The 13,576-nt window shown below is 43.7% G+C and overlaps 1 protein-coding gene across 1 annotated transcript; it reads right to left on the bottom strand.

Moving 5' to 3' along the window:
- Window positions 1–248: 248 nt before the first annotated feature.
- HAL (histidine ammonia-lyase) lies at window positions 249–13,305 on the bottom strand. Its single transcript, XM_009882591.1, has 20 exons — window positions 13,044–13,305; window positions 12,541–12,601; window positions 12,350–12,377; window positions 11,974–12,048; window positions 11,802–11,874; window positions 11,652–11,718; window positions 11,418–11,455; window positions 11,212–11,337; window positions 10,019–10,158; window positions 8,495–8,542; window positions 7,291–7,438; window positions 7,115–7,210; window positions 6,939–6,997; window positions 6,058–6,138; window positions 5,665–5,730; window positions 5,399–5,564; window positions 2,828–2,962; window positions 1,638–1,746; window positions 1,464–1,533; window positions 249–398 (listed from the first exon to the last, which is right to left on the bottom strand). The coding sequence occupies exons 1-20, from the start codon at window positions 13,288–13,290 to the stop codon at window positions 249–251; spliced, it is 1,983 nt and encodes a 660-aa protein (XP_009880893.1). The 5' UTR covers window positions 13,291–13,305.
- Between the last annotated feature and the right edge of the window lie 271 nt (window positions 13,306–13,576).

Here is a 13,576-nt window from a genome sequence, read left to right as displayed (position 1 = left end):
CAGGAGTCAGAACGTTTTGTGTTTGGAAGCTCAGGAAATTCAGTCAAAACCACACTATCATGACAAAGCTGTCTTTCAGGCGTGAGGAAAAAAAAAGTGAGCTATTTCTCCGCTATCTGTATGTGCTCCTGAGCTAGACAGTCAGGTCCTTTGGGTCACCTGGAGAAACCACACTGAGTTCAAGTAGAACGGCCACCCTCAGTCAAAGTCCTGGAAAGGATCTGCTCACTACCAGAGGACTGCAGCTCTTAAAGTTCATCCTGATGCCTGTGGTCATGACCAACACCCGTATGCATTTCCAGCAATCCCAGGGAGAAAGCTGTTGGTGAAATGGGTCTCGATTCAGGAATGTGTTCCCTCCTGTACTTTTCAATGTAAGGTTTAGCCACTTCCCACACCTGCGAAACAAGAAAGTGAAACAGCAGAGTCAGAGGCAAAACAAAAGGTCAGGTCAGACGTCAGCCCACAAGTTCAGGAAACTCCGCAGAAAAGTTGTTGGGATGGAGGTGAGAATTACAGATCTACGTAGATAGGCTGCACGCAATCAGCAGAACCAGAGAGGCAGCCAGAGTGAGGTGCAGGGAGAAGCATCTGGATGGAGCTGACAGGGGATGGGAAAAGACACAAGCTGAGAGGACTCAAGGCAAAAATGTTGCACCTTGTCTTCTTACCAGGTTGATGATGCTCTGCGTGCAATAGTTGGGAGAGGATCGCTGTCACTTGCTACAAAACCACTTGGTTATGAAGGAGACAGGGAAGCAAAATGGCAGTCAGCATGGACAAAGGAAAAGGGAAGAAAGGAAGGGACAGTAGCTGGGGTTTAAGGAAGACAAGGAAAATGTTCTACAGTCTCCTTTGTTTGTCTTCCCTCTGAGGGCTGCAAGGCAAAAAAAAAAAAAAAAAAAAGGGTGGGGGGATTTTCTTCTGCCATTTGCTTACTCTCCTCAATTCTTCTGTTACTTATATTTTACAAACAAATAAAATAGATAGATCCCGTAGCTGTATAAACACTTGGCCCAGGTTAACACATTTCACCACTGCTATTCCCTCATCCACGTCCCCCTATTTCTTCCAGACCATGCCCAAGGGCTTCAAGGCTGGTGAACCCTCACTGCCCCAGGAACGAGGATCACCACCTGGAAAGACTGCCCATTTCTCTAGACATTTGTGGGGTTACAGGACCCTGACCTCAAACGATTCAAAGTTGGACCTGTGTCTGGACCCTGCCAGATTTAATAATGTAAGCTATTTGTTACACAGGGCAAGTTTAAGAACTGATTTCTAAATCTATCCCACTAAAACTAAGGAAAACCAAATCTCAGAATATCTGGTGGCTTCACCCCAGGCAGAGGAGCGCTTTTAGCCAGGCCATCCAGTGAACGCATGGAGGGGTGTTTCCAAAGCAGAGCCGCAGCGTGCTCTTCAGGACAGTCCTACGGCACGTGCCAAAAGTCAACACTTGCCTTCTGCTCCACGAGCAGCCTGTGAGCTGCTTCGATGTCTGGGGCCATGAAGCGATCCTTCATCCAAGGCCTATAACGAGACACATTGCGAACATTGGCCAAACATTAACCACCACCGCTGGCAGCCGGTCTCCAGGCAGGTAACCTCTGGGGGAGGCATCTATCTGATCTTACCTCACAACGGAGCGCACAAGGTCATAGACCTTCTCCAATGGGGTTGTCGTTCTCAGAGGGCGTAGGAATTCAATGCCCTGGCAGGCTGCAAGCAGCTCGATAGCCAGAACTAGGAAATCGGAACAGCAAACGGGATTTTTAGCAGCTCAAGCTGAGGTTTCCCTTATCAAGCTATCCCTGACCAGAACAAACACCAGTGTGATGTGGTTTCCGGCAATGTGAAAAGATAAGTGGATCCACACACCACAGTGAGGCACCCCAGCAGCAGAATCGTTTTATGGATGGTGCTGGAGTAGTATCCAGCATTTTAGCAAGCAGATTTTGGGTGCTTTGCCATACAGACCTTTCAGTGTGCCAGGAACTCCTGGTCACCGCAGTCTTAAATCCATAGGAATCTCTTCCAGGGTATCTTGAATACTCAAATTAATGGCCATCATAAATCAGAAAACCTCTTTAGGATTGAGAAGAAAGGGGCCTGAGCTATAAAAGAAAGTTCTGCCTGTGAAGCTTGGAAAAGCCCACATGAAAGCACCAGTAAAATTACAGACCTTTGGAATAGTGTCTTCTATTTGGAGAAGTTTGCACCATATCTGCCCACTTCACACCTGATCATTATTAGCATTAGTTCCTCATTTTCACAAGCCAATTCACCCAAGGAACTGAGAGAACCAACGGGCTGTAGGACACACTGTGTCTCAGGTCGTTGTTGAAACACACGGTTTCTTAAACACATTTCTCTGCACACAAAAAATGTATTTCAATAGAACGAAATCTTCAGAGCACTCAAATGTAGAAACTTAAGTAGGCAAGTGAGTTCAGTATTTGTGTGCTGTGTATTACTCTGCTTTTCCACTAACAGCTGACATCTATAACTAAGCACACCATCTGCCAAATAAATAAATAAAAGGCGAGACAGCAATCTGTCCTTGTAAGTGAGAGGAAAGATTTGCTGAGTGTCCTGCACCAAGCAGTTTTGTTTCACAAGAAACACTTAGTGCTACATCTATCTAATTTCTGTTAGAAAGATCCAAATGCTTGTAAAAGTATGTACTTAATATAATATTATTTTTTTTTAGACAGTTCTTTCAGGTGCATTAACTCCTTTTTTCTTAAAATGTATCTGAAAAGAATGGCACTAATATCTTAATCTAGTTACATACACAAGGTCTGTCTGGAAATCAGCATTTTACCTTGTTCCACGTGTTCAATAACTCTCAAAGCCTTTCTTGCAGCCCATCCTCCCATGGACACGTGATCCTCTGTAGCAGCACTGGTTGAGAGAGAATCCACAGAAGAGGGGTGGCACAAGGCTTTGTTCTCAGAAACTGCAAAAATCCAGTGCAATGAATATAGGACAGAACAGGCAAGAGGTACCAGAAGCAATGGCCAACCTGGAGCAAACGTGACCTCAGGTCACAGCGGAGAATCCAACTCACTCTCCTTTTCCAAGAATGCATTGATGTTTTATCTGGATTGAGTAATTTGTAATAAACACCTTGAAAACTACAGTTGCCTCTGAAAACTGTAGCAAATTTCAGTCTTTAGATGCAAATATTAACCAAATACAACGAGACTGCTCACTCCTCCCCCATCTCTGGTGTTGGGCTGCTCTGGCCTGATGGAAACTGAAGAAAAAGAGTGGACAGCATAACTGAAATACAAGCCTGGTCTTGCCTGTCGCTTCAGGGCAACTCTTTACAAAGAGTATTGGTTCCCTCTGTTTTCAGTCACAGATACTGCCCCTACCCTGGTTTCAGGAAGAGAGCTGGAGATCAGCGTCTGGTCTCCTCTCATCGGACCTGAAGCACTTACAGAAGTTGCTCTAGGAAGATGCTGCGGGAGCATCATACGAATCCTCTCCCACCCTCCTCGCCTTACTACCAGGCTGCCCGTGTCCGTCCTCCAGGCACACACACTCCTGAGGGTGGGAGCGCTCCAGCTTTGAAAGCCGGGTGCCAGACTTGGGGTAAATCTCTCAAGCTGCACCCAAAAGCAAGGAGAATTTGGCTGCAGGCAGGGCCGTAGGCACCATCCACCAGCAATTCGAGGTTGAGAATTGCTCTTTGGAAGAGAAGAAACGAAGCCTGCATTCACAGGGCTCTGGCTGCGCGCAGACCTTTTCTTTCTGAAGCCCAGCAGGGTGCTGCATGATGCCCTGGCCAAATTAGGGGTTTCAGAAAAGCAACAAGAGCAACAGAGAGGTGGTGACAAATAGGCTGGAGTGACAGAGTCCAGGGCCAGAGCCCAGATGGCACATTCAAACAGGCAACAGCAGGTCCCAGAGAGGCTGCACGGGGTTACGTCAAACAGTTAGGTCTGGCAGGCACAGTTCTACCAGACAAGAAGGGAGGTACGCATCCAGCGGCATTGCAAAACATCTGCGTTGTTGATTTTTTTTTTTTTTTTTAAGCTTTATCTATTAACCCTGGGAGTAAACAACATCAGCTGGTACACAAACACCTTAGAAACTGGTAGAGTAACTTTAAAAATATTAGTAATACTGTGTTAAAGAAAAAGAGCTCCAACTTTACTTTTAGATAAATTCCTGGCTATTTTGTCCAGGGAAGGATGGTTTTAACCCATGGACTCCTGGTGTCAGCGCAGCAATAAGTTAGGAGGCAGGGCTGTCATTTTCATTCCCCACAGCAGAGACCACGCACACCCCGGAGTGTCTCGTTTCAGATTGCAGAAGTGAGCTGCAAATCCTGAAGCCAAGCAACAGCTAAGACCTGGAGTCATCCTAAACCCTGCCCAGCCAAAAGGAAAAGTTTCCAGCCTTCGAACAAGGGCATGAGCACTTCAGCTCCTTTTCCAGCCCCGCTTCCCAAAGCAGCCTTTAGGCAGGGGCCTTTTATTACATTGATTTAGTTCAATTGACTTTTTTTTTTTTTCTCTGCAGGATGTTTATCTACACATTTATCTGACATCCTCCGTTCCTTTCTCTGTTTACATCTCTTGTAATTTACCCTCTCTCATAGCATGTTTATTTTTATATTGGCTCCTGCTTTCCTGAATCTTTGAGCTGTAATATCCCAGCAGCTTCTTGTTGCCTTAGTCATGAGCACTAGCGGAAAAACATACTAATGCTTATTTCTAGTGTGCTTCTCTGATAACCAGCCCTGGTAACTCCGGTCTCCTGAGGACTGTGAAATCTGGTATTGATGTAGAGACCTGGCTGTCAAATGGAGACGCTGAGTACTAAGGGTATCAGGCCCAGCTTTGAGACACGTGGTGTTCCCATGCTAGTGAGAAGTGAGGAACAGAGGCATCGCCTGCTTACAGACCGAAACTATTCATACAGAGGTTCTGGGTTCAGCAGAGTGGCTCAGACATGTATATTAGTTGCCTGCAGCATTTGCTGTTAATTACAGCCCTATCTGAGCTGATTTGCAGAGTCTTGGGTACACAGCTGTCACCGATTTCAACCAGAGCTCTTATGTTGGTGACTGTAAATCAGAGCACTCCCTGCCAAACCCATAAAGATGCAAGCAGGAAAGCGTTCCCACCAAAGTCCACCTAAGGGTTTGCACGCTCAGAGAGCTAAACATGCCCATGGATCAGCGTAGAATAAAGAATCCTGAGCTGAAATAATTGCAGCTGCACTCAGTGCTCAAAATTTGCTCTCAGATAGCACAAAGCACATGGAGTAGAGGTGGAAAACAGGAGTGAGATCCCTTTATATCTACTATCAAATTACAACTGCCTCGATATAAGTTGGTCTTCCCAGCTTGCTCTCATGATGAGATCGCTCAAGCACTCACCCAGGGCGGCTGCTGTGCAGTGTGCAATCATGAAGCCCGAGTTCAGACCTCCTTCGGTGACCAAAAATGCAGGCAGCTCACTGAGCGAAGGGTTGCAGAGCCTCTCAATTCTTCTTTCACTAATTGCGGCGAGTTCGTGCACACCAATTGCCAAATAGTCTAAAGCCTGTAAAAGAAGGTCACATTAAACCAGATGACAGGAACAAACAAACAAAACCCTCAAACCAGAAACTATTTTTTTTTTATTTCTCCAAATGCAAAATTACCTTTGCAGGATATTCACCGTGAAAATTGCCTCCAGAAATGGTCTCTGCTCTTTCAGCAAACACCATCTTTAAGGAGAAGTTAAAGCACAAACATGAGTGAAAGAGTGAAATACAGTTTACATGACAGGTATCTGTCAGTAATCAGAATATCTTAACTGAAGGAATGATTGTGCTTTTATTTGCAAGCACATTATGTTACACCTGCATATTCACTTTTCAGAAAATTAAGACCCAACCCCAGGTCTCCTATTTTTTCAGACAGACTACATAAAATGAATTGTTTGATTGGGGGTGGGGAGGGATGCAAGATCATATGCAAATTATTGTATAGAAGAAAATTATAAAAAGGCCAAGCAAAATTTTTACATAGAAATAAAGCTCTCAAAAAGATACAGGGTTGTCCGTGGCACTGTTGATTTCAGTCATCATGATGTCCTTCACAAAAGCAATTGTATCATTTACAACTCCGTGGACCTAGAACAAAAGACATTAACACCTGAGCTTTGTATGTACACTTAGTTCATCTTCAGGATGCTGACTGAGCTGCAAGCACCCTCTTTGCCATCATCCCTGTCTCTACATCCACACGGGAAGGTGGTCTTGTATTTGCTCTTAAAATCAGGAGCGTCACTGAGATACACTGCCCATCCTAGACTCCCAGAAGACTGTATTTACTATTATTATGACAGTATGGTTAAAAGAATAATCCGAGTATGTCATTCTTTACTTGTTTGGGTTAGTTTACCCTAAACTATTATTTATTATGAGAGAACTAACCTTACAAAGCACTCACAGAGAATAGAAACTCTCATTAATTAACTCTCATTAATTCCACTAGTTTAATAGGTTTGCTCATGTTAAAACTCACAGGGTCGACTTCTTCCAGTACGTTAGAGATACTACAGGTAGAGGAACAACCTATCACTCTGGCTGCTTCTGGAAACACCTTTCCCCAGTTCATCGTCTCAGCATCAATGAAGAACAAATGCCCTACAAAGCCTGCAAGAGTAGAAACCAGCACCTTCCTCCTGCTTCCAGCACTTGGCCTCTTTCAGATCTGAACACAGCTTTGTTAGATGCTGCCTGATGGGTGTGTGCATGGGATCAGTGGATTACACGTCTCCATTAATACTAACTTTGAAGTGCGAGAGAAGCAAGATAAAACCGCTTCCTCTAATGGAATCACGCAGTGCATAGTTGACAGTATTTCTGATGTGGGAACTTCATCATCATTTTTTGAGTGTTATGAAATAAAAATAAAAGTCAGTTTTTACCTGAGGGCAGCAGCGCATCGTGTACGCGTCCTGAACTCGGTCACAGAATCTATGGCTCTCTAGAAGGAACAAGGGAGGAAAAAACCAAATATTCCTCACACAAAAGCATGCGGACTGCTGCTGAGAGACCTGTCCTGTCCTGATAAACCGAGAGTGTGAAGGTTAAGATTGTTCACCTGCTATTTCTGATGGGTGATGGTCAGAATCTAGAAGGGATCTGAATCGAAACGCCACTTCAGCCTGCCCTCGGTGTGGGCGCACTGCATGGATATCTGGTAAAACAAGTTAGACTGTTAGGTTTTGCTTCTCTTGTCAACGGCCGTTAAGCAGACAGGAAAGGCCCAGTACCCACCAGTGTCAAAGGCCCTTGTTGTACCCTTCAAGACTTCAAGTGTAAGGGCAGCTATGATGTCAGCTTGTCTAGCAATAGCACCGGCTCTTTCAACCGCTTCACATCCCAGCGAGGTGATCATTTGTGTCCCATTGATGAGGGCCAGACCCTTCAAAGAGAGAGCAGATGTTAAACAAATTCATTGCAGCTATTCCACACGCTGTGATAATTTCCCATCTCTGTGATAATTCTCCTTCTCATATGAATGAGTTAAAGACCTTTGCTCAGCTTCCTGGATCGTCCTGAAATCACAAAACGCACAGCTTGACTGGGCGTCTTTGCTATGTAAATTGTCAATGGCCATGACCCTACTAAATCATTATATACACCTATGGAGCTCCAGTAGTTCCAACCAAGAGGTTTATGTCATGTTATTTCAAGATTAAGCAAGAGAAGTACATGAAATCTCTATTATTTTCCAGTTCTTTGGAAGTGGAATGCTTTTTAAATTCATTTCTTCTTAAGTTATTAGTTAAACCAAAGAAGTTATGAGTATGGGGAGGCGCAAGACCCGATCATAGTGCGGAAGTGGAGAATTAGAATTAGAAGTTATAACTCCTTTAAAAGATTTGTCAAGTTCAGTTAAATCCAGCTTCAGGTTTGTTCTAAACAAACATGAGGCCCATGGGAGGCTTCCATTTGCCTTGAGGAGACACTGGATTTGGCTTCTTGCTCCTGATGCTGTTTTACAGCTACTGAGGCCCCTTATTGGAGAGCTCCACAGCTCTCAAATCTGTTGTGTTCTCACGTAAATTTTAATGCTTGGAGTGAGATTCATCTCACCTAGTTTTAACATTCTAGAAGTCAGATGCCTGGTTCAAGTGAGTCATCTGAGCTCCTGTTACGGTCAAAGGGCAGATGGGTATCTTGAGAGAGCTTCTTAGACAGCTGTTTCAGGATGACGTAAAGTGTTTTCTGAAGATGCCCATCTCTTTCCACCAACCACAGAGCCAATCTAAACATCAAGCTTGGGTCTGACATTTCAAGTCAAGTAGGGTGATACTAGGAGAGGCGAATCCCGCTCCTGATACTACTTCATTGATATAATTCTGGAGCTTGATTTAAAATGACTGTTCGTTCGTTTCAGGCTTAAATTGTTAAGTATAAAGCAACTAGTGATTGACTATGCTTGTTTTCATCAGCTGGCATCATTACACTTTATTACCTCTTTTGGTTTCAAGGTGATTGGTCTCAGACCATGGGCTTCCAGGACCTGTGAAGAAGTTTAATGACAAGGTAATGAATGAAAAATGTTTTTCGGTAATTCAACCACCAAAACTTTTAAATCTTAAATGTTTCCAGAAATAAAAATACTAATAAATTGTTTAAGTGAAGGGAGAAAGAGAGCTTTATATCACAAACATTTAAAATATTTTTCTGCTGGGCTAAATAAAGAACAGTATTTTTGATCTTCCAAACTAGCACCTCATTTCCCAGTGCCAGTAAAAGAAGGTAGTAGGAGCACTGAAGTGAAATACTCTCACAGCCCATTAACATCTCCTGTGTATTAGTTGATGGGCAAGAGTAATAGGAGAGAAGGCTGGAAACATCCTGGGAAGGTAGTTCTGTCTACATCATGACTCATAGCAGGTTTGGTTTGGCGTAAACTATTCCTTCATCAACGATTCCCCAACCCTTTCTATAGACAATCTCCAATGACAGGAAGAGTCCTACTCAGTTTATTCTATACACATCTGTTCCAGAGGGCAATCACTCTTGTGGGAAATGGAGGGAAGGAACAACCTTGATTCTGATTAGAGTCCTCTCAACCTTTCTGTCTGAAGAGGTAACACATCTCAGAGGTGTACAACTGTAACTTCTGGCCCTTAATGTCCATGACACACTGGCCTGCTTCTTCCCTACTCCTCTCCCTATGTAGTTCTCCGTACTTCTCCATCCTACAGTGATGGTACAGCTATCAATCCATGAATAAATCAGGTGTTCAAATATTCATGGATAGGAGTGGTAGGTGTAGCAGAACAAACTACCATGAAAGATTCTGGAAGGGCCAGACTTGAGATATTCAACACTAGATCAATCTCCTGATGTATTAGTGACAGAACAATGGAATTAATTTTTAATTAATCATTATAAATCTTCCATCTTGTAAAGGGGGATGCTATAAAGGTTTTCCTGTAACCCTAGTTAATCTATCAAAAATGAGATGACCAAACCTGCGTATTCACTTAAGGCCATTATAAAAATCAGTAGACATTTTACTGATAAGTTTCTGCCTCCAATAAATTGGCAGTTATTATCAGCATTTGAAGTTTTGAATTTGAGAGGTGATCTTGGGTTTGTTGAAACCATGTTGATGTTTATGGATTTGAAGATGTAGGAACAGTTCTTTCAAACCTGGTATCACATGCTGTCCCTCTCTCCAGATCCTAACTGCAGTATCTTGTATTGCAATACTGTGGCGTGATATTTCTTTAGGATTTAATAACATGCTGCATATTCATATCTGCTCCAGAGACACGTGGGGCAGTTATTCTCATGGATCTACCTTCCTCGAGGTAGAGGATGAGTTGCTAAAGACAACCTAGTCCCAATTCAAACTGGTACAAAAAATCCAAAGGCTTTTACCTGTTATTAATCTGAGCAAAAGCTGTCTTTCTCTCAAAGCTACATGCAATTTGGCAAAAGAGCCAGCAAGCAGAACGAAAGCAATCAGCTGCACAAGTCTTACATATTTAGCATCAGCCCAGCCACTCTTTGGGGACCACATCTTTCCCTCTCCAATTAATCCCAGAGCAAGATGAGAGAGGGGGGCCAAGTCTCCGCTGGCTCCAACTGTCCCTTTCTCAGGGATATAAGGAAGGCAGGACGCTAGAAAGAAAACAAAAACCACTCCTGTTAGACCTTTCCCTCGATATGCTCCTTGGAAAACACAGAAGCCAGCATGTGAGTGTGGTTACAGCAACATCCTGCAGTCATGGTCAATGGCACCAACAGGACCACTCTCATTGCAGACTGGGATTTGTCCCTGCTCAACGTGCGAGCTGCAGTTTGTAAAGAAATCATTTCCTTTCTGTGTTTAGTTCTGGAGTGGGGGGATCACAGCCCAGGGTGATTGCATCTACAGCCACACCTTGGGTAACTACCACAAACCATCTCTGAGCCCTGTTCCCCGCACTGCACAGAGAGAGAAGGTGCTCTTTGCTCATCACAGCCACATTGGCGTGCCTCACCAGAGGGTTTGTTAATGGATGACAGCTAACGAACAGCACTGCCACCCCTTTGGTTTCCCTGCTGCAGTGTCCGGCAAGGCCACCCAGCTTTAACTGCTTTGATAGCTGTGGCCACATGAGCTGCTGACCAGCCGTGTGCTGCTGCGTGGCTGCCTTGTAGCCCTTGCTCATGAGCACTTGTGTAGGTCTCAGGGGGTCTACTCATAAAAACATGTTGCTCAAGAGAGTCTGCTTAACAAACACCAACATGTGCAGTTTTCTACGTGGTAATAGCCCCACCCAAAAATCCTGGTGTCCCAAAAGATGGTGGCACATGAAACAGGACACAAGTTAGAGACTTAAGCCTTTTCAGAAGAGCTTGCCCAGAGTCAGAGTCTGCTCTCAGTCAAGCTTAGTCTTGAACTAATTGCTTGACCTCTCAGAGGCTCATTTCCTAAACTTCTGCCTGTTGCATCCCTTTCTCTCAGCCTTTCCTGTCACTTCAGCTCACACCCTATGTTCCCCAACAGAGGAACGATCTCCACGATCTTCTACAGGACCTGTCACAACCGAACTTTGGTCCTGATTTTTCACAACTACTGAGTCAAAAGACCAACATCCATAGCTCAATGCATTGAGCTAAAGCCTTTAACGAAACAGTTAAAAAAAAAAAAAGGCGGGAAAAAGGGATTTTCTTTAAACATCTTTTTACCATTAAATGCTTCAATAACTTGCTGGAGCGTTTCTAGGGATATTCCACTGTATCCTTTTGCTAGAACATTGATTCTCAGCGCCAACAGCATGCGAGATCTCTCCGGGCTCAAAGGTTTCCCCACACCTGCAAGAGTAACGCTCTTCGTTACTCACCCACCACCACCAGTGGCAGAAAAGGGAAAACACCAAACGGTTTCTTATTACCTGCAGAATGCGAACGGACTAAGTTCACTTGAAGTTCCCTATGAAAAAAAAAAAAAAAAGAAACTATGCAAAGCTCCAAATAAGTCTTGTCAGGTTTTATTTTGCAGAAAGCAAAGGGAAATACTGAAGCAGCCCTCTCATCTAAGGACAGGGTACAAATGTACAGGGTCAGACTGCTACCTCCTCTTCCTTTCCAGAAAGGAAAGGATGGAGAAAGCGGCACACACAATTTACCTCAGCTTACTGTTTGGGATGACAGTCCTGGCAAACTTCCCAAACCCCGTGGTGATTCCATACACAACTGCAAGAAACATACACTGCTGGGTAAGGAGGGATAAACCCCATAAAGTTTTCTAAACCATTAATAAAGGTAAAAATATTTACCTGTCTGTTCCTTCACAATCCTTTCAATCACTTCTCGCGATTGTTTGACTTTAGCTTCAGCTTCAGGTGTGAGCTAAAACATAATTTAAACACAGGTTTAGCTATCATTATTTAAGTGTAATTGTAGAAAGATAAACATGTAATTTAAGCCTCGTTTGTTGAGGATCTTTACCTTTATCTTGTAGAGCCCCTTTCCTAAATTGACCAAGTCCTCCGTTGTTAGGCTGTTGCCATCTAAAGAAATATACTACACCAAAGAACCAACTTTTACTTTGGGATACGTATACGTATAAAGTTGCTTAATAATCAGAATTAAAAAAAGTAATAATACAGTCAAAACTCAGCAATGCCAGGAAGCTTGCTCACGCTCATTCGTAAGACAGGAACTCGCTAACAAAAACACAATAAATACGTTATAATTTTGATTCCCAGGCCCAGCCAAACCAACAGCCCCTGCTCTTGTGAATGCTGCAGTGGCTCAACTCTCGACACCCTCTGGGGAATGGCAGGATTTGTTACCGAGTTGTAAAATCATTGGCGATTCCTACCTGTTCTGGTTCTCGGTATTTGCTGTATCTGAAAGTTCTGTAAAGGAAAATAAAGGGCAGACAGGATTTCACAGGTAGTGACCATTCGATTACAGCTGGCAGTGTGTTTTAAGAATGAAGGAACACTAAAAGAACAGGGAAATATAGGAAATTATAAAAAAAGTTCACAAAATGCTCAAAAAAAAGGATACAAATGAACTCCTTCTGGCTGAGATGGTATGAAATCCGGAGACATTATATCTCCTTCTATAACTAGAAGAAATATGCAAATAAACACAAACAGGATTAAATTGTATTCTACATATAAATGAATTTGTTGTTCATTGCAACACACACCAGTAAGGATTCTGATTTGCAGTTATCAGCCTCAAATATATTTGTATGCTTTGATACATATTTGAGGTTATGTAGTTTATTTAAGGTACTCTAAAGGCAAAAGAGCCACCCAACCCATGGACACGTGCTCCATATCCCATACAATCATATACCATACGTGATATCATGTACAAACGGTGTATATAGAACCCTGTAGCTTCTACACCTTATATATTTCTACACTTAAAAAAGAAGATATTTTTTCCGTAAAAATTGTAGATGCTACCTCAGACGCGATTTTAGACAAGCTAAATGACAGCTTGCCAATACAGATGCCAATGTGGTCCCTCTGCCATGTGTTGCTTAAGGTTTTGCTTACCCACTTCGACAAATTCATTGTCCTCCAGGGCATCCTCCACCGTATCATCGAGATCCAGCAAGCCAAGCCCCTTGCACCTCCGAATGTAAAATTTCACTTCTTCCACCGAGGCAAATCCCCCGTTGTCGGGTTTGTTTTTCATGTACCGTCTCACAGCTTCCTTTCCCAGCCACCCGATGGTGTTGGTGGGGTTCAGGCAGGGCACTGCCAGCCATTCTCCGCGCACGTGTACCGTGTATCTCGGCATGGCTTTCTCTCCAAAATTGTCCCTTGACCGAGAAGGGCTGCAGCGTGCAGCAGCTTTACATTTACCACGCACTAGCCTGGAGAGCGGCGGTCTAGCTGGAGGCCACTGTCGCAATTGGATAAAGGCAAAAATCCACCCCCAAAATCCCCACCTTTGTAAATAGGCCAGATCGATGTATCCAGCTGACTTCATCCAATCAAACCAAACCCAGGGAGCACACCCTTTCCAGGGAAATGCCGAAAGAAACCCCAATGTCCTATTACCACAGGATTTTTTCCCCCCCCCC

The sequence above is a fragment of the Charadrius vociferus genome, unplaced genomic scaffold (genome assembly GCF_000708025.1).
Source record: "Charadrius vociferus isolate BGI_N301 unplaced genomic scaffold, ASM70802v2 scaffold72, whole genome shotgun sequence".
Classification (NCBI taxonomy): Eukaryota; Metazoa; Chordata; class Aves; order Charadriiformes; family Charadriidae; genus Charadrius; species Charadrius vociferus.
This window is presented reverse-complemented; position numbering and strand designations above follow the sequence as displayed.